Source organism: Sitophilus oryzae, unplaced genomic scaffold, assembly GCF_002938485.1.
Source record: "Sitophilus oryzae breed Bouriz unplaced genomic scaffold, Soryzae_2.0 scaffold_809_pilon_pilon, whole genome shotgun sequence".
Lineage (NCBI taxonomy): Eukaryota > Metazoa > Arthropoda > Insecta > Coleoptera > Curculionidae > Sitophilus > Sitophilus oryzae.
This window is the reverse complement of record NW_022147427.1, coordinates 841,234-868,769: the sequence shown is the minus strand read 5'-3', so window position 1 is coordinate 868,769 and position 27,536 is coordinate 841,234. Positions and strand designations below refer to the sequence as shown.

At 34.0% G+C, this 27,536-nt stretch overlaps 2 protein-coding genes across 2 annotated transcripts in view; one reads left to right on the top strand and one right to left on the bottom strand.

Annotated features, from left to right (window-relative positions):
• Window positions 1–27,536, top strand: part of LOC115888920 (dynein regulatory complex subunit 7) — a 246,123-nt gene that overhangs the window by 9,755 nt on the left and 208,832 nt on the right. Inside the window, exon 2 of the mRNA XM_030908808.1 lies at window positions 538–663. Coding sequence (XP_030764668.1) covers window positions 538–663 — 126 coding nt within the window. The remainder of the gene's footprint in view (window positions 1–537; window positions 664–27,536) is intronic.
• Window positions 808–10,794, bottom strand: LOC115888921 (carboxylesterase 4A-like). Its single transcript, XM_030908809.1, has 10 exons — window positions 10,504–10,794; window positions 5,864–5,989; window positions 5,529–5,703; window positions 3,866–4,051; window positions 3,614–3,810; window positions 2,733–2,907; window positions 1,546–1,718; window positions 1,367–1,502; window positions 1,161–1,287; window positions 808–1,103 (listed from the first exon to the last, which is right to left on the bottom strand). Exons 1-10 carry the CDS (start codon window positions 10,771–10,773, stop codon window positions 917–919), a joined length of 1,752 nt encoding a protein of 583 aa, XP_030764669.1. The 5' UTR covers window positions 10,774–10,794; the 3' UTR covers window positions 808–916.

The following is a 27,536-nucleotide window of genomic DNA, read 5'->3' as shown; positions in this document are numbered from 1 at the left end:
GTTTAATCTGATCTTAATTATTGTAGGAGGGATATAGAGCAACATTAGCAAAAATCACAAGACGGGAATAATTAGTGAATCCAATGCAAGCTGAATTATTTCGATCTCCTCAGAACTCGCTCCAGAGTTTGATTTAAATAGAGAGCCAGAAGATCAGGAGTCGATTATTTTTGGCGAAGGAAATATACAAGGGAAGAACAGTGGGTTCAGTGCCTCACATGCAAATCATGAGTACACTCAGATTGTGCTGGATATGACGCCGAAACATATGTGTGCGATTACTGTAAATAATCTACCTAATTTTCTATTTTAATAAATATTCTGATACTTTTTTAAAAATGTTTTTGTCTTTGTAATATAAACAACATTACAACATATCTGCTGCTATGTTGGTGGTACTCTATGAGTGAAAAAAAACATTTAAATTACTTTATATTTTATATACTTTGACACTTTCGAATGGCATACTTACTAGTTGTCTTGCATTTGTTCATCACTAGTACCTACCATATTTTAATAATAGATGTTTGTTTTCAGAAAATGGTTTGTACAACTATTCGACCAACTACTCTTCCTTATTCAGAGATAGAATCTTGGGAAGAATGTTCACGGTTTGTTGCTGATCATGTGAAGTTCGAACTTTTGGATATTCCTACACTAATCGTAAGTACATCATATTACCCTCTAAAATAATTTTTGCAATCTTCCGTAAAACATGAAAAAAACTGCAGTTGTTAATATATTATTTGTTTATTTAAATAGAATGACAACTAATCTTTTTAAGTAGTAATTTTTCTACGACTGGTAACTAAAATAGATACCTAAAACAAAATTAAAAATAAAAGATGGTTTGCATTTTGCATAGTTCGTTTTTACTAGTTTTATTTTTTTTGAAATAATAAGACATTTATAAATACTAGTACGTATCATATGGTTGTTCTCCGTACGAGTTGAAAATGAAGTTCCAAAATTTAATACTGTATTTCGAAAAATCGGTGTTCATTTGCAAATTCGAGCTGATGTTCAGGTACACCATTCCTTTGATGTTAGTTGGTGACCAAGTGACGTTCTGTAGTATCGGATCGAATTCTGGTGTAGGATTTCTGAAAAATTAATGAAATTATTACAGAATTTTGAAGGTACCTGGATTATTTGCTTACGCTGTTTTTGCAAAATTAGTCCAGAATTTTACTAGACGCTTCCTGGTTAATAGGTCTTCTGTTGGAGGATTTTTAATGTTAGTATCTCTGTTCCATAGGTAGTTGTTATCTTCAGAATGCCCTACACCTGGAAAAGATATTCTGAATATAAAAACTTTTAAATTTATTGGAACGTGGAGTGTGAAGTGTGACGCAGGTATACTAACCTGGTTGGTTTCTTTTCTTGCCGTCCACACCGAGAGGTCCTTCGTATGAAAAAATATAAAAATACGCTGGATTATATTTCGACGATTGTCTAACATATTCGTAGATAGGTCTAACGAACTGGTCGTCTGAAACAAACTTTATGGACATTTTTTTCTGTTTTTTACAATAGTTTTCATACTTGGGTTAGCTGGCTAGTTGAGAATACAATAGGTATCAATCCGAAGTACTTCAAACGTATCAGCCTGGCCAACACCAGCTTTATAATAAAGGATTTTATGTTTAAACTGTCTGTCACTAAACGAGTAGCGAATAGATCGTAAGTTGCGAGGTATGGCTTCAGGTATTTTAAAACTGAAAGCAAAAAAGAGTCATCCTGTATATTTTATATAGAAAAGGATTTTTTAGGAAACAAAAATAAATTAATAATAAATATATTTATCTCACTCTTTAACAACATTTAAGGGACATAAAGGACCATTACTATCGCTTTCCGTTCAAAAGGTTCTAATAAGGTTGGGATGAGCTTTTTGCAACGGCTATTAAGGTATCTTGTACACTTCCCTAAAAGAGGTTCTAAAAAAACAGTGTTAGACTGCAAGGTCTGCTAGTAAAATTTTTTAAGTTTAAAGTATCACAACACTATTAATTTAACCCAAAAACTCGTAATACGAAACAAAAGTGTCAAAACGAATGACAATATCAGGAAATAAATAAATAAATAAATGTGGCAACTTGACATTTTTTACAGCAGAGCTACCACCTGAATTCCCAGCGAGAAATTGAAATTCCAATTAGTCAGCCCGACGCCGAATATGCCCATGGTTGGCAACAATGAATTTAAAAATTGCGCCCTCGATTACGTAACTAAAAGTTTAATTGGTATCGCTTATAAATGATGCTTTATGATTCATACCAGCTCCCAATTATTTTCTTTACAGCATTGAATTATAACTTAAAGCACAGTTTATTCAGTACCAGCTGGTCATCTTTGCTTCTTTTTGAGAATCCGCGTGTCACCTCCTACTTTTTTGTTGTAGACATGACCACACCAAATCGAGCTTTTTTTAAACGACGCGAGGCCGACGCGAGTGTTAAATGAAGTTCAAGACCCGATTTGTTACATAAGATAAGTGAATATATAAAAAAAATAAATATAATAAATAGGTATGCAGATTTCCATGCAAATACGACCATTTCCATAGTCGACAGGCTGGTTGTGAACAGGCTGTGGTTAGAGACTGTCTTGAATAATGTCCCAGAATTGATTCTTGGTTACTGATTATCAGTATTATAGACAATACGTCAATAATTTAAAATTAGAATTAATTATTTATCTTAATACAAAGTTATTTTATAAAGAATTACCATCAACAAATGGAATCGCTTCCTGTGAGTTAAACCCTATTATGATGGGTACTCGATTAATATTTCCGTCTTTTAATGCTTCGTGACTTTTGTTGGCGAAAACTGCCCCGGGATGATGTACTTCTGCAGTGGGGGCAAATACCAAGCCATCTAAGGGATTATGAAAAATTGTTTCCTGGAAGAAATATTATTTAATTACAATGTGTGTTTTTTCATGCAGGTTGTACCTAATACCGTATTATCGAAAAATAAACCGCGTCCAATTGTCTAGGAAATGACGATCGATGACATTTCCCATATAAATTTACATATAAAATGATAGCGATCTTCATTTCGTAGCCATCTCTGACGCCGTTTTTGTTTCGATTATACAGTATAATTTATTTAATGTATTTTCATTACCCGTTTTTTCGATCGTATGATACGCGTTACGCGTAGTTAACGTAGAGGGAAGAAGTTATAATGTTTTATCCCTTATACATTATACCGGGTGCGTCTCAAAAGTGGTTCACCCCTATAACTTTTTTATTTTTTTCAGATAGAAAAACGACATTTGGTATGTTAGTATATGGCATAAATTAGGATTGATTGATGTATTCAATTGTTTTCGGTCACTTCCTGTTTTACCAGAAATTTACCGTTTCTATTCAGAATGTCATTTTCTATCGAATAAAGTAAAAAAATACCGAGGGTGCCGTTTAAAAATCAAAAGTTGTAGTCATTTCCGTTAAAACAGGAAGTGACCAAAAACAATTAAATTTGTCAATCAATCCTGATTTATGTCATATACTGACGTACAAGGTCTCGTTATTTTATCTGAAATAATAAAAAAAGTTAAAGGGGTGAGCCAGTTTTGAGATGCACCCGGTTACTACACTTACCCCTAAATTAGTGGACGTAGATGTAGTTTGCAAAGTCCTATGGTCGATTTTTCTTAGCTGCTCGATCAAAACAGAGGAGTCGTTTGTTTTGATATCTAAAAGTCGCCCAATAGCGAATGCAGATTTTCTTGGAAACTGGGCATGTGCCCAAGAATTTAGAGCGCTTCCGCTTTGCATTATAGCCCCGTGAAACAAGCCTAACAGAAAAAAAAAGAAATTATTTGGCTTTTTTTTCTAAAAATAAACATATACCTGTGGCAAGAGGACTTTGAATTAGTAAAGAGACGCATGCAGCGCCTGCGCTTTGACCAAACAAAGTTATTTTATCTGGATCTCCTGAGAATTTTTGGATATTTTCTTTAACCCACTTTAAAGCCAGGATTTGGTCTTTTAGACCCCAATTTCCTGTAGCAGCGTAATCTCCAGTGCTCAGGAAACCTGCAATATAGCAATAAGAACCGTGTGATCGAAAAAAAAACGGCGTCAAAGACGGCTGGAGAATGACAATCGATGATAATTTTGATGAGGTCAGACGTCAATTACTAAAAATTGACATAAAACTTGTCAAAAATTAACACTAATTATGGAAATATTAAAAAAGGATGGAACGTTTCCAAACACGCAAATCTATTTCGAAAAAAATAGTTTTTTCGAATTTTAAACTACGTTTTTTAAAAATCATTTTTCCTCAATTATAAAAATAAATTACAATTTTCTTAAGGTCAACTGGCAGTAAGCGCCAGCGCTCTTGTGTCTCCTGCCCTCAGTTGAGGATTTTTACTAATTATTATGTACTCACATTGGGTCGCTGAACGCTTACTAAAAATGAATAGTTTTAGAGCTATTTTAGATGACAGTTTTAAGTTGTCGATTTTCTTGGTCGATTTTTTATTTTTTGAAGTAAAACTTCTGTACCCGCGATGGGAGTAAAAATTGAAGGCCGGGACGTCCGTGACACACGAGACGCGAGAGGGGCGTTGTAACTCGTGCCCTATGTGAGCTAGGGGGTTGAAACTCGAAATGGAGATGGTTGTAGTATTTTGGGGACGTTTCGTGCACCATGAATATGATATATCGATGGATTGGACCAAGGCGCATTTTACCGTGTCACGTGTCACGGTGACAGTTAGTTTTGGCGTTAGAAACGTCAAAAGTTGATGTTGATGAAATTGTTGATGTGAAGTTGGATACGACGTTTCGTTTACATGTTCATCAGGGTTGGAGTAAGGATTTGATATTGAAGAAAAATGTGGGTCGGCATAATTGGGGACGGGCTACTGGATGACGCTCTCGACGTTTCGAACCAATGCATCTAAATGGATGAAATCATCAGGATTTTTCTTAATTATGGGTTGATTGGAACCAAACTGGGCACGTGGATAGAGGTACCTGAATCTCAGGTATCTGGCATCTGGTCTCAGACGGACAAACGGGCAGACGGACAGACAGACAGACGGAAGTAAGAAAAAGTTTCACTTCAAATATGCGCACATAGAGCACATACAATTTTTTTTACCTAAAATTTATAAAGCCCTCGATATAATAATTTATCGCAAAAGTGCACTTTTAATCATCAATTATTTAAAGTCAGCTATAAGTGTGCGTGACATGAGCTCTCAATGGCGGAGTTCCATAAGTAATTTATTTAAAAATTAATTTTCTGTATAATTTTTTTCGTGAATTTTCCGACAATTTTTCCTATATTTTAATAGTTATTCTGCTATTCGAGACTGAGCGAATATCCAACATATCAGGGATTATTAAAATCTGCCCAGACGTTCTTGAGTTATAAATGGTGTGAAAAATAGTAGTGTAAAAGTATCCTGACTTTGATTTATTTATTTAGAATATCACTTATAGGAGGTATCTTGAATGACATCTTACTATTTAGGTCATTGGGTATCTTATTCCTTACCAAATACTCCTACTCGATAATTGAAGGTGACAATAATTACATCTTCTTCAATTAGATAGTCAGGGCTGAAACTTTTGACGGTAGCTTCCCCATTAACAAATGTACCACCATAAACCCACACCATGACAGGTAACAGCAGATCTTTGTTTTGTTCCTTTACGTCCTTTCGTGGTAACTAGAACAATATTTATTAGAAAATCGTCATATACGCAATTAAAAAATAAAAATTACAAAATAGTTTCTAATTATTGTTATTTTAAAATTTGGGAAATGTTCCAGAATTGTAAAATTATCGAAAATTTAGATTGTATTTTTTGGTGGCGTTTCTGTTGTACCTTGGGTGTAAATACGTTTAGATATAAACAATCTTCTGATCCAGCTATGGAGATAAACTGAATGCAGCGGGGCCCATCCTGTACGGTTAGTAGCGTATCATTCCAATTTATTGGTGGTAATGGTTCCTGATAATGAAAAAAATCTTAAATTTTTTATTCTAATCGTATTTTAAACATAAGAGAACGATTTACAAAAAAAAACTAGGGTGAACTTTTTTTTACTTGTAATTACTTATAAAAAAAACAACAAAACATCCAGTATATCGGGTGCGTTTCAAAAGTGGCTCACCCCTATAACTTTTTTATTTTTTTAGATAAAAAAACGAGATTTGGTATGTTAGTATATGACATAAATTGGGATTGATTGACGCATTTAATTGAAATTTGGTCATTTTCTGTTTCACCCGAAATTACTACAACTTTTGGTTTTTAAATGGCACCCACGGTATATTTTTACTTTTTCGATAGAAAAAGATATTCTGAATAGAATGACGTATCATATGTCAACTTTTGACATTCTCGCTTAATAAAAAAATGTATTTTAAGTTTCAATCTAGAGTGCTATGTCAAAAATATTAATTCTTAATCAAGGAGCCTTGGAAAAATAGATTTGATCGTCTAATATTTTTAGTGTCTTGTCCTGGCCGGTTAAAAAATGCCTAAATCGTATCTCAATTTTTTCAAATGGAACGAGGGTGGCTCATTAGCATATTTGCAAAAAGCATTTTTTTTTAATAATTTGATATCACACACTTGTTATTTCGAGTCAAATTTTCGTTACGAACCGCCACACAGTGGGGTATTTGACACAGATAGTTGATCGAAATTTTTTTATGTAGACCTGATATAAATTATTGCTATTTTCAATTAAAGAGGAAATAATATGAACAAAATAAAGGATAATTCGTCGATTCTAAAAAAAAGAAAGGAAAATCACTGTTCCAGTGTTTCCACGGTCAATGCCACTAATGCCAGTAGTAATATCGCAACTAATACTACTAATGCTACGACTGACCTGCGAGCAATGCCCATACCACTAAAGTCGCTACTAATGCCAAATTGTGCTATACTGCTAATCGTACTAATGCGATTACTTTGTACACAACAATGCCGTCGCGGTTTACACCTCGCATTAGTATATCACTAATTGGCAAATTAGAGGAAACCAAGAACGTTTTTCTCATTTTATCAGCAAAGTCGCAAAAAGTCGCAGTATTTTATTTTACTGCATGAAAGCCCAATGTTCACCAAGTAAAACTTATATAGACAATATGCTGAATTCTTCGAAATGCGCAACTTAATCTCTAAGTATAATAAAAATGTCACAAACTTAATCAAATTTTCTGAACGCCTAACTTTTAGTTGCAAAAAAAATCGTTAGTATAGAGAATATCAAAATAAATAATACGTTTTTGTAGAATACATACCTGCAGCTTGCTCTACACATACATGCCTGCAGCCATTTTCAATCAAAACAATAATATAAACGTAAAAAGAGCACAAGAACAACAACAATTTATAATTTTAAACATCGTTGAAACAAATGAATGCAACTAAACACACCTATAGCAACGCCATTCATGGCAGACATGATTTAATTTATCATTTATCTTTTTTTGGGAAATCTTAAACACATTTGATTTTTCGAATTTCGATCACCTTTTTCATGCTAATACCCCACCGTGCGCCAGTTATAATTTCAAATAAACCATATTATGCGAAAATGTCAAAACTTGACATATGACATGTCATTCTATTCAGAGTGTTATTTTCTATTGAATAAAGTAAAAAAAATACTGAGGGTGCCATTTAAAAATCAAAAGTTGTAGTCATTTCCGGTGAAACAGGAAGTGACCGAAAACAATTGAATACGTCAATCAATCCTAATTTATGTCATATACTAACACACCAAATCTCGTTTTTTAGCTGAAAAAATAAAAAAGCTCTATGGGTGAGCCACTTTTGAGACGCACCCGGTATAGAAGCCTCCCCAAACTCAAAATCATAAAAAAATCTCTGCGGAAATGCGCCATTCTCTTTTTTCTGACTTTAGAATAACTGAAATCAGTTACATAAAAACGTGTTCCTGCTTTACATTCTAAACTTTTTTTTGTGAAGGTATGAACCTATGAACCTTGTAGCAGCCTAAAATAATTTCTTATTTTTGCGCTACATCTCTAGCAGAATTTAAGCAAATAATGACCATCCCTAGTCGGTACCGCTGCAATTTTGGTAGTACCATGAATGCCGTTTGATGTGGTGGCGCAGGGTTGCCATTTATATTATTATTTAAATTTTTCTTTAAATGTTATTAATAACTTTCCTGAAGTTTCCTTATTTCGAGCACAGTTTGGTGTGTATTTACTTTTTGTCGTCAGAAGATAATCTCTGGCAGAATTTTAACATTTTATTCGGATTTTTCGACACTTCCATTTCAACCACTGGTGAAGTCCCAGGGTGGTTTTCGTCTTCTTTGAAAAGTTTTTTTGGTACATCGTATGTGACGGAGAATAGCCCTGCGAGTAAGTTATAGTTTTTTCTTTTACTTTCTTTCATATACTTAGAGAAAAAATCATTTATTATAGGTGTGTCCCTTACCAACTTAAGGGGAAGATTTGACATTTTGGGAGTTTTTTGGAGTAATTTTTTGGAGTAGATTTTGGGAGCAACTTTCGTTTTGGAAAAGAGAAGTTTTTTGAGAACATTTTGGACGAGTTTTTTAAAGAAGATTTAGCAGTAGTTTTTTTTTGAGCCGAAGTTTTGAGCAGTTTTTGGTTTTTATGAATGGTTCCGTGAAGGTTCCCTGTTGGAGGCTGGTGTGAAATTGACAAATTTTCTGATGGTTTGAAGCAGTTACGTAATGGATATGGGCCCCAGTACGACACCAAATCAACACTGATTGACTACAGCTTCAGAGCAAAAGCTAAGTACTAATTTACGTTTTGCTTTAGAATCTTTTTGCCTTTTTCTTAACTTTCTACTGAAACTTACCTTAATTGAAACCTCTTTTTTGATGAAACTTAAACAAATGATTACGTTTGATGATTTATATTAGTAATATTTAATTTAAGTTTCGCTATATCAATATAATATTAATTTATTGTTTTTTTAAATGACCTTTTAATTCACTTTCAAACTGGAGTTATTTAATTATTAATAAATGTACATAGTTTTTTATTAAATTTTGTTGTTTTAATTTGAGATATATCATTACTGGACATCTTTAACCTGTGGTAATTTTCTTAATTTTTTAAATATCACTTTAAATTGGCTTAAATTAAGTGGTGCCCAACAATATGCAAAAATAATTAAATGAACCTACACCTATTGTTCACCAGACGAGCAGCCGTACGCTGCGGTTTTCTTTTTAATTTTTACCATCTTTTTTTATAATTTTTCCTAACCTTTTAAAAAGTCGCCGCAACCTAGATACCTAGTAATTTAGAACATCAATACCGTACCGAGAAAAAATGAAAATAAACAAAAATGAACCAACAAACCAAACCAAAAGAAAACTAACCAAAGCAATCAAAACACTCTGTAAGCTAAAACACGTCTGTTTACGAATTCCAATTGCTGAATACTTTTCAAAAAAATCTTGCTGTATTTTACAATATATATCAATAAATATAAATGCAAATGGTACACTTCTGCAAGAAATTTTTTGCGTGTCTATGTTTAGAAAAAATTCTAGAATCAAAAACAGAAACGTGTTTTCATGTAACTGATTTCAGCTAAACTAAAGTAGCCCTGATTTCAGCAATTCTAAATTTGAAAAACTCGAAAAGGATGTATTTCCGCCAAAAAATAACGACATACTCTTCGAAAGGGCTTCCATACTAAATAAATAAATATTTCTTATATTTATAACTGATTTCAGCTAAACGAAAGTAGCCTTGATTTCAGCTATTCTAAAGTTGAAAAACTCGAAAAGGATGCACCGTAGAAAAATGTTTATGACATACTATTCGAAAAGGCTTTCCAAATACTAAATAAACAAATATTTCTTACATAGCTGATTTCAAGTAAACAAAAGTTGAACTAAAAACAAGCTTACATTTTAGTTGTACGGATTGAAGGGGTTCATTTTACCATATACAATTTACAGACATTGTCGAAAAGAATGTTTTGTTGGTTATTCAGAATAGGTACCCAGTTTTTTATGAAGTTCATTATTTTATTTGTTTTTTGAGAATTATTAAAAAATGTTAAATAGAAAAGTTATAGGGAAACACATTTTCAAACTGTTATATACAAGATGCTTCAAAAAAATGTGGCGGATATAACATATGCTTTTTAAATTCAAAAATAGGATGTTCTGTTGAAAAAACAACATTGCGGGTCGAACTCGCCCACCGAGGGTTCCGTACAAATTTTTAGATACATGCAACAGTTTTTCATTCTTCGTCATAAATCGAAAACAATACATCATAAAAATAATTAAAAATCTGTTCCAGCTTGTTCAAATGTTGTTCAAGCTCAAGGAGGACATTTAATTCAATTCAAAATTTGAAGCACAAAACACCCTCTTTTTTGTGATTTAATTATAAATCTATAGTTTTCAGTCTATCTATAGTTACTCAGGTTTTTTTTGGCTAAGGTTTATGTGAGCAATAGAAAAGTCTTGGATTAGTCCTTACGCTAAAACGCAAATTTCCGACAGGTGGTTGTGCGTAGGGGATTCCCTGAAATGCAAAGTAAACCTTTTGCTGATCCACTGTCTCCAAAACTCGTCCTTGGATCTTCCCGCTCGATATATCGATTAAAGGATTTTTGTATTCTATAAACACTGAAGACGACAACTCACTCTCTTTTCTATCAAAAGATTCCTCCGAATTTTCACGATATTTATTGGTTAAAGCCACAGAAAAACATGCCGCAAACACCAAACTAACTACCTTCGAATACATTTTGAAACAAACTGCGTTAGTGATCGGAGGTAACCTTTTATAAAGTTGCAGTATTTTATTTTTATCAGTGTCCAGAGGAGATAAGTGCAGTTTAATGGGTTCAAAACAAAGTATTTTTTCTTGCGGGGCTCGATTAAAAAGATATTTACTCTAATGGGACGTGTTGAGGTAAGGTAAATTTTGTTTGGCGTTAATTTGGGTTAAATGTTAAAACCGGTCGTTTTTGGAAATGTACCGGTTAATTTTTTACCCATCAAAAACATAGAATGTAAAAAATGCCAAGTCTCGCAACACAATTCTTCCACTCTAAAGAGCTGTGAGATCTCATGCAAATCACTTTATTTTATTTAGTTTCTCTTTAAGCACCTATTTAATAATTTTGTTATAAATTGTTAGTATCAATATTAGACATAAAGAAATGTTGTTTTTCGGGTTATTAGGCCGTCGTCGATTGGAATTGGTTCCTAACGTTTCGCTAGCACGAGTGGCTAGCATCTTCAGAGGTGTGTTTGCTCACACTGGACTAGACTGATCACTAGACTGATCAGTCTAGTGTGAGCAGTCGGAGCAAACACACCTCTGAAGATGCTAGCCACTCGTGCTAGCGAAACGTTAGGAACCAGTTCCAATCGACGACGGCCTAATAACCCGAAAAAACAACATTTCTTCAAACGATGGCTGCGAAAGCCTAAACAACTACAATATTAGACATATTTATTTCTGTAATAATTATAATGACTTGGCAATTGCACGGCGGCGCCATAATTATAAAAGAATAATCTACAATTTCGATTAGAGATCTCACAACTTTTTATAGTATTTATTTAATTGTGTTTGTTTTTGTTGCATTTTTTTACATTCTGTGTTTTTGATAGGATCTCATTTCTTTTTCTATGTTATCCCCCTATTTTTTTCTGGTTATACAGGGTGAGTCTTAAATAAGTGCAAATATTTTCAGGGGTGGTATATTTCGACCCCAGGAACACGTCTATGATGTTTTTTTCGCTAAAAAAAGATGTTGAAAATCGTGAATTTTCTTTTAAATTTCCCTGTATATTTTTCGAAAACTTTTTGGAACTGCCTGTTCATCGCAAATTTTCCTACGGTATAATTTCTTAATCTCAGATATTACCATAGTTACGGCTTGACTCTATGGTTACGGCAATAAAAGGGATGCAAATGCAGAAAAAATCCGGTGGCTCTAAAATTTTTTCCAAAAAAATTATTTTTTTTAATTTTCAAACTTAAATAACTTGGTTATTTTGGACTTAAAAATGGTAAAGAGAAAATATGTTTTTTTTATCGAGATCTACCAGTCTTGAAAATATTTTCACTTATTTAAGACGCACCCTGTATATCATTGAATATAATATTAAAGAAGTTTGACTAGCAATAATTCATAAATTTCAATTATTCTATAAAGGCAGATAATATCAAATCGATTATTTTTAGTTTTCTAATGACTTGTATTTTCGACTCTCGTTATAACCCAAACTTCTGTGTGGCTGAGTGTAATGAATATTCTTTTTCATTAGTTGATAAAATAACAAGACCTTTTGATAGAGGTTAATCCCGTGGTTTAAAAAGAATTTTTGAGACTGTCGTGGTGTGAAAAACCGATTAATTTCAATAATCGAGTACTCGAGTTCCAAGCGATTTCAATAATCGAGAGATCGCTCGTATTTAAAAATACGGTTTTTTTCCGTCGCTTGTTATACTCGTAACGCCAAGCAGTAAGTTGCGTGCGCAGAGCACATAATATTCTTTCGGCGATGAATGGCAAGTAGCAAGTGACGAGCAATTCGCTTGATCGCTTGATTTAGTTTATTTCAATGCATTGTGGATGTAAGTCGTAAAATTTTGTCTCTCCGATACGCAATGGATAACGTCGTATAAATTTCCTATATACCTGCAATGTATGTATATAGAAAATTCGCCCGGCTTTTTATCGAGTATGTCACATTAAAATCGGATTTCAATTTATTTCATTCTAGGATCGCTTGCGTTCGTCGCTCGTAACTCGTCACTTGCATCGCTGGTTCATAATCGAGCGATATTGGTTATTTCAATAATTTAATAATAATAATTCTAAATTCTAAAAAATTCTATCCCATCACTACTAATGATATATTACAAGAACGATCGGATAATCCTAAAGATAAAACACCACTACTGGAATGGTTGGATATTTATGAGATTTCATGTAAAGATTGTAATAAAAAATATGTTGGGGCAAACTAGAAAATCAGTTTTAATTAAATTTAAAGAACAATCGCTAGTACTATATAAGATCATGATATAAGATATGGTAGAGCCAATAAATCTTGTGTTACTCAACATACTTTTCATTAAGATTATTGTATAGATGTTAATAATTTAAAATTAACCAAACAAGTCTCAAATTACAGGCAATTAGATGTGAAAATAAATAAATGTAAAGAGAATACGAACAGTAAATCATAATAATAATACATAACATAATCATAAATTAATTTTATTAACTTTTTTAGGTATAGTTGTTTTCGAAAGAAGTAGAGTATTTTCCGAAATCAAAAACCCCTAATTTGATTAATTCTCAAAGTAAAAAATTAAAAACACTGGGATATTTAACGGAATTAAGCGTAATAAAAAGACCGACAAACGTGATCTGTTTACGAAGTGCAACCTGTTGAAACGTTTTATACTACATATTACTCGAAACACACACACAGTCTCACTCGCACCGCCACATACATATATATTTTCTCGTTATAGATGTTGCATCTCTCTCGGCCACCCTACGTTTGTGCTTGGTTCCTTCTTTCTCTTCTCGTTTTCCTTTCGCTTCCATTCATAAATGCAGTCTCTCACGAATTTATATCCTCCCCATTCATCTCCCGTTCTCTTTCTTTCTCTATCTGAACTTTCACCCACTTTTAATAAAAAGTTTCGTCGAGACTTTTGGCCCAGGTCGGGCTTTTCGTATTTTTAAACCGCAGATTATCATTTTGATATTTGCATAATATCTTTTTTATCCGTGCTCTATTGAAATGTAAAATGTAGTCTCTCTAACTTTGGTCAATATCAATCAATATTGAATTTCTAGTTCTTCCTTCGAATTTCTGTGGCAAAAAAGCCAACATGTTGTCAGAAAGTGATAATACCGAAGACTACTCGGAAAAAATGTTGTAAATATGCTCGGAAAAAATGCTACAATTGTAAAACCCTTTGTTGCAGAATGTAGTGGTATATGGGCCAAATACAAGTAGTAACAATATTTACTATTTTTTGTAGTTAAAAAGTTGCAGAAGCGCAGAAGCAGTTCATAGTTTTGTAGAATGTTTTAATATGGAAGTATTTAGGGTCATAAACTGCATATCAACTAAGCATTCCTCAAAGATTGTAGTAAAATGTAATCTGCATGTCGGCAATATTTCCGTTCCATTGTAGTAAAAATGCAATTAAAATACTAAATTGTAATAAACATACTTTTGTAGTAATAATTACTACAATACGCTCTTAACCAATACATATTGCAGAGAGTAACCTCGTACAATTCAAATGCAAAATTTCTGAGTTTTCTCTTGACGCTAACTAATATTTGTAGCTCGATTTGTAGCGAAGAAATGAGTAAATGTAGCAAAATGTGAGTTGCATCAACAATTCCTATAATACCATTGAACCAATTTTGTAGGAGTTAATGGTTGCATTCGCTTGATTATCACTATACAGGGTGGTCCTAACTGTATTCCGGAAACTTCGGCAGCATATTCTGCAGATAAAAGTAAGTCAAAAAGTTCTTATAAATGTATGTCCTAAAATGCTTAGTTTCGGAGATACAGGGTATAGAAGTTTCATTTTTATTTCGATTTTTTCGTAATAATTTATGAAATAACGTCAATATTTGGGTGAAAATTGGTGTCTGGGAGTTTTGTGGCATGAAAAATTTGATTTTTGATTTTGATGTCAATATGACTCTTATTTGTAGGGGGCGCCACCTAGACGTGTTTTAACTATTTTGAAGAGTAATAACTTTTCGTCCGTACCTGTATAAGACTACTGAGTAATAAAATGTACATTTCTGTAACTTTCTACGTAAAAAATGTCTCTTAGCAAAAACCGCTACGAGCAACCGTTCTCAAGATATTTAGAATGGAAATCGTTAAAACATGTCATTATTGACAAAAGATAAACAGATAGTTATTTGACTGAAATCACAGATAACACATAATTAGATTTATGTGTTATCTGTGCTGAAATGATAAATTTAGGAACTTTTTGTTTTTTTTTAAATTAATCATATTTTTTTTTTCGATAAAATGATGATAAAACAGTTTCTGTTGAACTTTTGGCACAAAAACATTTCAAATTTATGATTTCAGTCTAATAGCAATTTAGTCAACATGTTTTATTTATGTCAATGATGACATAATGACAGGTATTGACAATTTTAAGTCTAAATATCTCGAGAACCATTATTCGCAGCGATTTTTACCAAGAGACATTCTATACGTAAAAAATGTCTTAAATGTATATTTTTTTACTCAGTAGTTTTATACAGGTACGGATGAAAACTGATTAATCTTCAAACCAGTTAAAAAATATGTAGAAGGTGCTCTCTACAAGTAGAAGTCATATTGACATAAAAATCAAATTTCGTTTCACAAAAAACTCCCATGCACCATTTTCATGCAAATATTGACATTAATTCATAAATTGTTAGGAAAAAATCGAAATAAAAATGAAACTTCTACACCCTGTATCTCCGAAACTAAGCATTTTAGGACATACATTTATACGAACTTTTTGACTTATTTTTATCTGCAGAATATGCTGCTGAAGTTTCCGGAATACAGTTCGGACCACCCTGTATATTTGTAGTAAATGCCGATAATATAATATTGAATCTGGGCTTTATCATTAATTCACCCTCTCCTCTACTTCACTGGACTGGCTCTTGACCACATTGAAAACCATTATATTATTTCACCTAGCATTTTTCTCCTGAGTCTCCTGGAATGTATCCACACTCGCAATACTATGTACCTATACATGAGTACCATTTTGAGATAATACATTTTCTTTTCAGTATTATCAAGATCATCACTCAGTTGCCTAATTTTATCCTGTAATTGTTCAATCTTCTCAACTTTTCTGCGTTGTATATTTCTCTAATATCGTCTAGAGTCTAGAGCATTTATGAGACTAGAGCGTTTTTTGCTCAACCAGTAAGCTCACAACACACAACATGATCCAAAGGATATCGTTGTTGCTCGTGTTTGCTTTGTAAAAATTTCCATTTGTGTTTTTACATTAACCTCAGTTTTATCGATACCAATAGATTTTTTTGTATCCGATATCTGCGACGAAGGCCTAGATCTTGCTGAGTTATTATTACTAGATGCCGAAGTGGAAATTTCAAATGTATTTTCGTATTTAGGAATCGATCTGTCGCGGACGACTCCAAGTGATAGTTTCCAACGTCAGTTTTCTTAGACTGTTTACTGTTTACATTCCCACTTATGAGTCCTATTTTTCCGAAATTCTGCAACAATTTTGTCATACTGTGTTAGCACAATCACAAATTCCACACATATACACGTCCGCCATATTTTCGCCCCTAATAGTGACTTTACAAAATTGTCACAACCTGCCCGACAACGGTATCAATTACTACGACAACCCTAAGCAAATTTTACTACTTTAAACTTTTTGTAGTACTCAGTGGCGTAGCTAGGTAACCAAGGGCCCTGGGGCAAATTGAAAGATGGGGCCCCACTGCTATGTAAACTGATTAGGTTTTATCAAATAAAAATATGAAATATACAAATACTTTAAAAATGCTAAGCTTCTTAAGCTCTTTTTTGTTTAACTTTTTTATTACCTGCCCTACAGCAGGTAATAAAAAATTTAAACAGTAACAACATAAATTACAATTAATATTCATTAGCGTAACTAGCAATTTATCCTGGTGTGGGCCTGGGGGGGCCTGAGGTTGAGACCAGGGGGGGCCTAGCACTTTTGGTTTTTTAAAAAGGAAAAATAATTTTAAAAACACATTTTTTGAATAATACGTTTACATGAATTTCTCTATCAATAAATTTCATAGACTTGGTTATCAAACCGTGTTCCCGTAGATTACTTAAATACCTACAAATTTTCTAAAAAAATAAAAATTAACACATTTTTGAACACAACAAAAATAATATTAACTAAATAAAACTAGAAAACGTCATTTTTATTGCATCACAAGCAAATAAAAATTAATACTTAGCCAAGAGTCATAATTCAGAATTTCTCTGGGGGGTGCCCAGCAGTACCGGGTTTCCCTGTAGTTACGCCAATGTTAATACTTGGTGTAGGTTTGGCTAATAAAACGAAATAGAGAAGATTCAAGGGTTTATTATATAAAGGTCAGGCCTACCAACTGACTAAATAACAATTATATTTACGTTTTTTTCCTAGCTTTAGTTTTCGCAAAAGTATCAATGACTTCGTTTAAATCCAGGCATGATGCGGTTTTGTTTTCAATTGCTATTAGCGATAAATGTCGGAGTCGAGTTGGCCCATATTATTTCTTAAATAATTTTTTATTATTTTTAATTTGCTAAATGACCTTTCAGCTGCTACAGAAGTGACAGGAATTGTAAAGAATAATAACATTGCTGTGTAAATACTTCCGTTAGGTCGCATTCTAGCACTCCATATTTGTTCATTATTTCTTTACATAATTGGTGAACAGTCCGTGCTTGAGTTAGTTGAGATAAAACTAGTTGGTAAATATTAGTAAATTGAAGTGAAAAACTAGGGCCTATTATATCTGAATATTTTCTTTGGAATTCGTCACACTTGTAATAAAGTTGCTTCATTAACATGTAATAAAAATGTTGGTGTTAGAAAATCGAATATATGATAGACTGCGCACTCATACCAATAAAACGTGTAGCTAATTGAGATATTACTGTGTCTAGTACATTATTGAAAATCTCAATTTTAAATATTTTTTCTCGGTTTGGAAATCGGTGAACAGCAACTATATCATCAAAATGTTTTTTAACTTTTCTTTGCCTTTTTTCTTGAAAATGGGTATCAATACCATATTTTCTTGTAGTTTCACTGGCTTTGCACTTGAATAATTCGAAATCATTTCGATAAATTTGCAACTTTGCTTTGGTCTCTGCTAAAACTTTACTCGCCTCGCCCAAATTGATGTGTCATTTTTGTAAAGTTTTGGATGCATAATTATTGATGTCGTTCAATACACTGCACATAAAACGCACATATCACTATCCGTCAAATTGACAACACTGCCAACCTACAGAAAGAATTTAGGGAAATTCCATAGGCATAACTTTTGAATTTCTCTCAACCGAGTTGTCATGATTAAAGTGGGGTTGCACCCTGTCATATTTATTTTGAAAATAGGAGAAATTTCCAAAACTTCAGTTCGATCGAGATTTGTGGTAAGGATTCGAGGGCCCCTTGAGCTTGAGGGCCTCGGGGCACTGCCTAGCCTAGCCCCTAGGTACTGGTAGTACTACTTACCACAACGTTTCCGTTCATTTTGCCATGATTGTTGTAAGAGCTTGTTTACACAGGTTGTTACAGGGTGAGTCTTAAATAAGTGCAAATATTTTCAGGGGTGGTATATTTCGGCCCCAGGAACACGCCTATGAGGTTTTTTTCGCAAAAAAAAGATGTTGAAAATCGCGCATTTTCTTTTAAATTTCTCCGTATATTTTTCGAAAACTTTTTAGAACTGCCTGTTTACCGTAAATTTTCCCACGGTATAATTTTTTAATCTCTGATATTACCATGGTTACAGGACTAAAAGGGATGCAGTATTGCCACTTCGTACATGACCTATATTTCTAATTATTCATACGAGAAAATGCCACTTACAAGTAAAAAATTGCTGAAAGAGGGTGAAAAATTCAGAAAAGTTGGGAACAAAATACTCTGTATGGTAAAGTGCAGAGATACTAGTTACGCCATTATGATTAAAGATTGATTCTCACTATACCTTCCGTTTCCATTCCATAACCGTTCCGTATTTTTTATTGTATTGACGCTATACGTAAGCTTCCGTTCCGTATCAGTTCCATACTTTTTATTGTACAATTTATATCATTACGAAAGTTTTATTTTAAGAATTAGTATCTTTTGAAAAAGGTAATAATTTAATTAAGAGGTGAAAAAATAAATAAATATCAGAAAACTTTTAACAGTACAAATGTAAGAACTTGACAACGCTGTTTCCGATACGCTTCAGTCCGTCCGCCAAATTAATGTATGGAAGGAAATGATATAGAATGGAAGGGAAACGGAACGGATAGTGTGCATTGTCCAATTCATTTATATGATATAATATATTTTATGTAAACGGAAGGGAAACGGAAGGGAGCTGATATGGAAGGTATAGTGAGAATCAACCTTAATTTATCTATTTCTGGATACTCTTCCTTTGAATTTGTTTGACAAAAATACCAAAATGTTTATATCGTGATATTTCGAAATGTAAAAGTAGTGTCTCTTTTGCCCAATTTTGGAGGAATTTCTGGTTCTTACTCCGAATTTGTGTGATAAAAAACCAAAATGTAGTCTGAAAGTGATAATATCATAGACAATAACAACTATTTAACATCCGTATTCTACTAAGAAGCAGAAATAGCAGAAACAAGAGAAATAAAAAAATAGGGTGAGGGAAATGGAAAAGGGAACATTCCGGTCCTACTAGAATGCGGAAAGAGCAGAAGCTAGAGAAATGGGAGAAGACGAGTGATGGAAATAGGTGTAGGAAAAAGCAGCTAATGAGAAAATATTGTCAGAAAGTAAACGAAGACTTTTTACCATTGGTATTTCACTAGAACTTAAAAAAGCTGTAGAAGGATAAGAGAAATGGAAAAAGAAGAGAGCGAGGGACATGGAAAAGGGAAGTAAAAGTAGATAAAACGCAACATGTCAGAAAGTGATAATAACGAAGGCTATTTTAACATCCGTATCCTACTAGAACTAGAAGCAATGGTATAATGTTAAAATCTTTGATTTTTTCCGGTTGTAGCCTCTGAGCAATTACTTCGAGACAATCTTACAACCAAACCAAACCAAACCTAACTCAAACCTAACCTAACCGTTGGAGGATCTCCATTTCAGGTTACGGATGGAGTTTTCAAGTTCTTGATTTCCGCTTTAAGTGTGTTTCCACTTGGGAAGCAGAAAGATTCTGGTATAGTTAGTGAATTACTTGCTCCTTTTCTACCTAGATCGCTTGCTTTTTCATTACCCTCGATACCTTGGTGCTCTGGCACCCAGAGTAAGATGACTTTATTTTCTTTAGTTAATTTGTTCAGCTTCTCTAGGCATTCTTTGACCAACTTCGAAGTGATGTTTACTGAATTGATCGCCCGTCTATTGGATAAGATGGCTATTTCTTGTACCCGATAGTTCCTATCTAATATCACGTTGTACGCATCTTTCGATAGCGCATATGTCTACCTGAAGGATACTGGGGTAGATGCCCATTGGTTCGGAGTATTTAGTTTTCAGTCCAAATACGTTTATCTCTGTTCCTGCTTTATTTTTGGAAGCATCAGTATACCACGTTGCGGTAGAACAAACTTCAGATTGTAACGGGGTTTTTAATAGGGTCTTCTCAATGAACACTTCAGTAGATTGAAGCTAAGAAACACCGGCAAATGCAGATTCTGTGGGGATGTGGGGAAATGTGGGGAAAAACCAAAACACTTCATCACTGAGTGGGCCGTCAACCATTTGGCCATAATTTATTATATTAGATATAAGTATATGATTGTGCCATCATTACATTACATATAAGTATATGATTGTAAATACCTATATATATTCTTGTTCGTCCAGTAGGGCTTTGACCTAAAAATCGATTTTGAACTTTCTGGTCGGTTCTTAGAAGTGGTTAGCCCGTTTGGTCATTTCGCGGTCGCGCAAACATCATATATTCCGCAACCGGCCGACAACGTCATAATAATAATCTGGTTTATCCGGCGAGAGAGCGCGATAAAGCGCGTCTTCCCGTCCGCCGTCCGCCGCGCCGTTTATCATCCGACGAAAACAAAAGGACGAACAACGGTTTCGCGAACCGAGGAACCGACGCCTCAAGGCCGATAAGACGGTACCATCGACGATCGCACTGGTGCCACACTTACTTAGTTTCCTGGAAAAAATTTATTATTACTATTTTTTCTTGAAAGTTGAAAATTACTCCTGTCAAATTAGTTAAAAAGGGCCGGCCAATCAGTAGAAAAAAAAATATTGGAGTTTTGAAAATGATGGGAAACTTAAACTGTTTCCTTTCATTTAGGATGATGTGTGTCAAAAATTTCCGATGGTGGTCGGTGGTCGGTGAACTCGAGGAGAGGGGACGAGTTAAATGTGATTTTTTTCACTTTTTTTCTTATATCTCAGACACTATGACATCTACAGAAATACTGCTGCATACAGAAATACTCCGAAAATACTCTATATAAAAAAATATTCTTATCTACATACAGGGTGATCCTTAATGACATGCTTGGACCTATTCTAAGAAAAAAACTTATAGGACATATATGAATATAATATGTCCTAAACATCTTTACTTTTTAGATGCAGGGTGGTAAAACGAAGTGTTTATTTTGATATACAAAAAAATTGTTTTATTTCTTAATTTCCTTCCAGCCGATGCGATGCAGAAATGATTTCTAGCGATTTGGCCCTGGGCCCTGAAGTTAACTGACTTTATTTTTTTTAAGCAAAAAACCATGCATCGGACTCGAAATACCAATTGTGTGGTACAAAATTATTCGCAAAAAAAAATACTTTTTCTAAATCCGCTAATGAGCCACTCTTGTTCCATTTGAAAAAATTGAGATATGATTAAAAATACGATTTGGGCATCTTTTAACCGACCAGGACAAGACACTAAAAACATTAGACGATCAAATTTATTTTCCAAGTCTCCTTGATTAAAAATTAGTGTTTTTAACCCAGATGATGGCACTCTAGATCGAAATTTAAAATAGGATCTTTTTAAACAAAAATGTCAAAAGCTGATACTAGATGACTACTATGACATATTATAGTAAGGTGACCATTTACATAGTAAGGTACTCATTTACTGAGTTTTGTACTCTTTTTTCGCGAACCGTACTCTTTTCAAATCCTGTACTCTGAAAGTACTCATTTGTGTAATTTTATACTCATTTGTATTTCTAAAACATTTTTTAATTCAATCGGTTTACAGTACGTGTAACAAGTTTGAAATAATTTTGTAAAGAGGCTGGTGTCCAATACAAAAAACTGCTTGGTTATGCCTAAGTCAGATGGCTTGCTTTAACTCCAGCATTAGAACGCGTTTTGCAGTTATATGATCCACTACGTTCATATTTTTTAAGCCTTCACAAATATCCTATAATTTTGAAGAAATTCTTTCAAAACGATATGTCAGAACCTATGCTTTATTTTCAGTCAGGCGTCGTTTTTTCATAAAATTACTCTACAAATTGAAGGAGATAAAATTTCAGCAGCAGAAGTTTGTATTATATTAAACGATTTCATACTGCAATGTAATTCAAGATTTAATGATGGATTTTTACCACTAATTCTAAAGAATAAACTGACCGTTTTGGAAGATTCCAATCCCGGAATAAAAAATGAATATTTAAAAGAAGTTTGTGTTTGAAGAAATTCGAAGAGTAAATTTATATTTTAATGAAGAAAAATTGAAGAAATGGAACGATGAGAAAATAGAACTTGACAAAAGATAGGTAGAAATCTTTCGGCATTTTAGAGTAGAACACCCACATGAAAATTTAAAAGTTTTAATAGAAATTTCCTTATATTGTCCAGGTACCATATAATGCTGCCGTTGAAAGGGTATTTTCACTGGGGAATGATTATTGGAGCAGTGAGAAGTCGCAACTTTCTGTAAAAACATTATCTGCCGTCTTAACAGTCAAATTTAATATGCAAAATGAAAGTTGTTCGGATGTGGCTACATTATTAGACGAACATCCTCATTTAGGAAAAAAAATCCATTCCGAAGAAAAATATGTTTTTTAAAAGAAAATAAAGTTTTTATCGTTTTTTCTTTCCTTTTTTTTCACCTATGAAATATTTTTTTTTCGGCATTTCGGGATCGTTTCGAAATCGTACTCGAATTGGTTTTCTTGCACTTTGTTAGCATGCGCGGACTTCGAATAGTTTCGTGACAAAAAGTGGCAAAAAGTATCAACGTTGGAACGCTTTGTGGATTGTTTTTGGGACTGTCAAAAGTGTTAAGCGTGAGTGTATCGATCAGTTTTTTGTTTTTATTCGAGGAAACAAGAAAATACGATTAAAGCTTACCTAAATATTGTTCATTTTTCACCCTTTCACTAGGCAGCAACTCCAAATTGTCACTATCTGAAGTGGAGGCAAAGAAATCAGTCATACCATACCAACGTACTCATCCTTAATTATTATCTATAGATAATTATGAAAGTGTACAATTTACAATTTCCGAACGATTTACTCCACACAAACTCACAAGCAAAAGTATAACGCCCACGTATTCGAATTCGTGAAAAATAACCAAGATAGAAGCATCAGCCGGACGCCGGACCAGAATCAGCTGTTAAAAATCGATAATCTCTGCCAATATGCTTTAATGCGCAAGTCAACCCAAACAGTTTTCAATTTGGACCATGTACCGAAATTACCGTTCTAAAATCGTAACTAAACGATCCCAAGGTAGGTTGGTACGCAAATAGGATCGTCCGATAACCGTCAAATCTCGGTTGGAACACATTTGAATTACTGCGTATGAGCGTGATCGTTCGGTGACGGCGGGTTGGAACAAACCTAATGATACTTGTTGAAAATGACATTCTACTCAGAATGTCATTTTCTATCGAATAAAGTAAAAAAATACCGAGGGTGCCATTTAAAAATCAAAATTTGTAGTGTATCATTTCCGGTGAAACAGGAAGTGACCAAAACTATTGAATGGGTCAGTCAATCCTTATTTATGTAATATACTAACGTACCTAATCTCGTTTTTTTATCCGAAAAAATAAAAAAGTTATAGGGGTGAGCCACTTTTGAGACGCATATATAGCCACTTTTGAGACGCCGGTATACTATACAATATTTAAGTCATGCGTACATCAATGGCCTTGAGTGTAAGACATAAACTCAGGATACGGTGAAAGCCTGCAAGATAACATAATGACCTTTTAATACTATCCGTAAAATGCTGCAGGATAAGTTTACACTGTAATCTGATTTAAAATGTACTATACTTCTGTCAGTCCGGTAACTCTTAAAAGGTTAAAACTTAATGTGATAAAGATAAGATATATGTATATACAATATAAAGTCAAACGATAAGCGGTTTTTGACAAAGGTCTGATGATGGTTGAATAGCCGAAACCAGTCACAAATAAAGATTTTTTGATAGTGGTTTGACATTTTATCATAAGCCACTACTTTATGAAAATGAACAGACTCTATAACTTCTTCAAAGGTTAGACCTATGAGAAAAATAAATTCTACATTTTTGCAGATAATTTTCTGAGCTTCTATCTAACTATTAAATTTTTGTAGCATATCTTATTGAGTGATATTCGCAACCCCATGAATTACATTGGTCTTTAGATTATAGAATAGATTTTATGAGATGGCTATCGGCTTATTCCACTGCGACCTCAGGACAATAATTGTGATGTCTGATCTGTATTATATTCTCCAGTGGTATCCTTGCTACAGAATTGGAGAGAGTTTGAACCTTGATGTAGTTTTCCTCAATGGCTTATCATCACTTAGTACAAAACCGTGGTACAAATCGCACATTTCCCAGGCATTTATAGGCACTGACATAGAATATATTCTGTCGTTCCTTCTTCTGATTGACAGAATCTACACATGGCTTGGCCTGTTAATCTCATCGGCTTTAAATTCTTATTGAATTTGTAATGCTTTGTTATAGACCGATTATAGTTTTGATAGTCTACTATGAAATGTTTAGCCTGCATCTGTCCTGGATTTTTTTTTGAAAAATGCCACCCACTGTTTTGTGGTAATTTTTGTATTTATTGCTGGGCAGAAATGGACAGAAATGTTCCGGTAAGACGAATATCATTGATGAGTCTTGCTTGACCATTTTATTGTCTGTCTTGTGACCCTCGTCTTCAGATATTCAGGTTAACGTAATTCAGCTACGTTCTCCTAATGTATTTAGATGGGGCACACCGTATATAGAGACATACACACTCCACACCATATACCGGGTGCGTCTAAAAAGTGGCTCACCCCTATAACTTTTTCTATTTTTTCACATAAAAAACGAGATTTGGTACGTTAGTAGTGGTACGTATTTCACCGGAAATGATACAATACTACAACTTTTGATTTTTAAATGGCACCCTTGGTATTTTTTTACTTTATTTGATAGAAAATGATAAATTGACTAGAATGACATACCATATGCCAACTTTTGACATTCTCACTTATAAAAAAATTGTATTTTAAATTTCAATCTAGAGTGCCATGGCTGTGTTAAAAACATCAATTTTTAATCAAGGAGCCTTGGAAAAATAGATTTGATCGTACGTGGTACACACATTTGGTATTTCGAGTCAAATTCGAGTTATTTTCTATAGAATAAAGTAAAAAAATACCGAGGGTGCAATTTAAAGTTGTTAAATTAAAAGTTGTAGTCATTTCCGTCGAAACAAGAAGTGACCGAGAACAATAATTGAATATGTCAATCAATCCTAATTTATGTCATATACTAACAGACCAAATATCGTTTTTTTTATCTGAAAAAATAAAAAAGTTATAGGGGTGAGCCACTTTTGAGACGCACCCTGTATACATAGAAATAGAGGGGGGATTCTAGTTCCTTAGTTCTAGTTCCTCCAGAGGAATAGTTCCTTAGCCTAGGTCTTTAGTTCATAATAGTTCCCGATTAACATTGACATCCCAGTTGTAAAAATCAAGAACAGTATCTATGACAATTTTCTGTAGTAATTACGCCGGCTGTGGCAATACACAAGGCCAAATCCATCGTCGTCGCCTTGTATTATATCTCGGATCTGCCGACTGAATAAATTCCCGTGAACTAGTCTTTTAATTAGTTCCTCTAGTTCCTCTTAGTCCCTTCGGTCCGGGACAGGTAACATACGGCTGTCACTCTTCACTCTCGCCTAGCATCGGGCTACGATCGCCTTGGCCGATCCATACGTAAACTAGTCTTTTATTTAGTTCCTCTAATTCCTCTAGGTCCGGATCCGATAACGTGCGGCTGGCACTCCGCGCTCCAGCCTAGCATCGGGCTACGGTCGCGCTGGCCGATCCGTCGCCGTCGCATATTATTATATATGGGTCACAGTCTCGATCCCGGAATAGGTCCTGAGGAACTAGTTCTTTGAGAAACCGGGAACTAGTTCCTGTCATTCCGAAGTCATTGGAACTAGTTCGTTCACAAAATAGACACCTCTACATAGAAACATACACACCATGGGTTAAAGTAGCTTTACGCTGCTTGGCTATTTGTGATGAGAACTGACTATTTGGCTATTTGTGATGCTTGGCTATTTGTGATGAAAACTGTGTGTTTTTTCCTATCTTATTATGTATTCCAGTTAATAATGGATTGCCCTCATTTTAGCTTGGAAATGTCAGACATTCTTTGTTAGTTTATTGAGGGTATCAACTCTATTATTCCAGCTCCTACATCTGCCTTACTCTTGCACTTTGTTTTTCGTCTCGAACAATTTTTTTTTCAGAAAATAAAAGTTTATAAAAACCACCACTTTTATCTAATATATCTTCAACTTCCTCATCGGTTAAGAATTTCAGTGATTATCGCAAGCCTATGAATTACGTTGGTCTCCCCGTTGCACCTCTAACAATTCTACGTTTTCGGAAAATCGGCAACGGGGCGTCGTTAGCGGCGGCAACGACTAGCGATCGCGGTCTCTGTTTTGTATGGCATATTTCCGAGGCGACAGACTGCCGTTCCGATAAGCCGTAAATCGCAATAACAGCAGCGGCAGCCGGCCTCTAGGTCCGCCACTTCTTGGAAGCTGGCTACTACGGTTCGCGGGCTTCGCGGCCGGTCTCTCTATCTATTACGAGTTAGGGATGGGCAAGACTGATATTACATAGGAAAACAGCTGAGTATTTCGCCACTAGAGAATAATGACAGTTTAATACTCAGATGCAAAAAAAAACGCAACGGAGAAATTTTTGGTCAAATTTAAAGTGTTATATTTTTTTTACTTTTAGCCCTAATTTCATGAATTTTTTTAGTAAGCTGTATATAATATTATCTATATCAACTTTAATTCGTAAATTAAGTTTCTTATAAATTTTAGTATTTGGCATATTATAAAGGGTTAATCGAGGGGTTGTTTTTTGCCCCAATTTTAAAACACCCTGTGCAATAATTTCGTTTATAAATTTTCCTAAAATATAATTTTACAGTCAGAACCATGACTCCTGAGCATTTTGTTTTTTGATTCATGTCAATACATGCTTTGATTAATTTTTAAGCGCGAAATGAATTGACCACGGTCAATTTGCAATTTTTTCAATTATCATTACTTTTTGATGTAATTTTTTAATATGATGAGATGGTTTTGGTGACTATTGTCGTAACGTCATACTAGGCTGCATTTGACACTCTATACTAAATTAAAAAAAAAAACGTTAAAGACTAACAATACAGTCCTGGTTTTAATAAACATAACAATAACAGAAACAATGATGTTAAAGAAAACATCTGT

Bases quoted from the DNA above. Each gene is read 5' to 3' on its own strand.
- LOC115888921 (XM_030908809.1), bottom strand. From the start codon at position 10,773: ATGTATTCGAAGGTAGTTAGTTTGGTGTTTGCGGCATGTTTTTCTGTG. The intron at 5,990-10,503 runs GTAAGGACTAAT...TTTCATTATCAG, and splicing joins TCGGAAATTTGCGTTTTAGC to GAACCATTACCACCAATAAA. The intron at 2,908-3,613 runs GTAAGTGTAGTA...TATTTCTTCCAG, and splicing joins CTACGTCCACTAATTTAGGG to GAAACAATTTTTCATAATCC.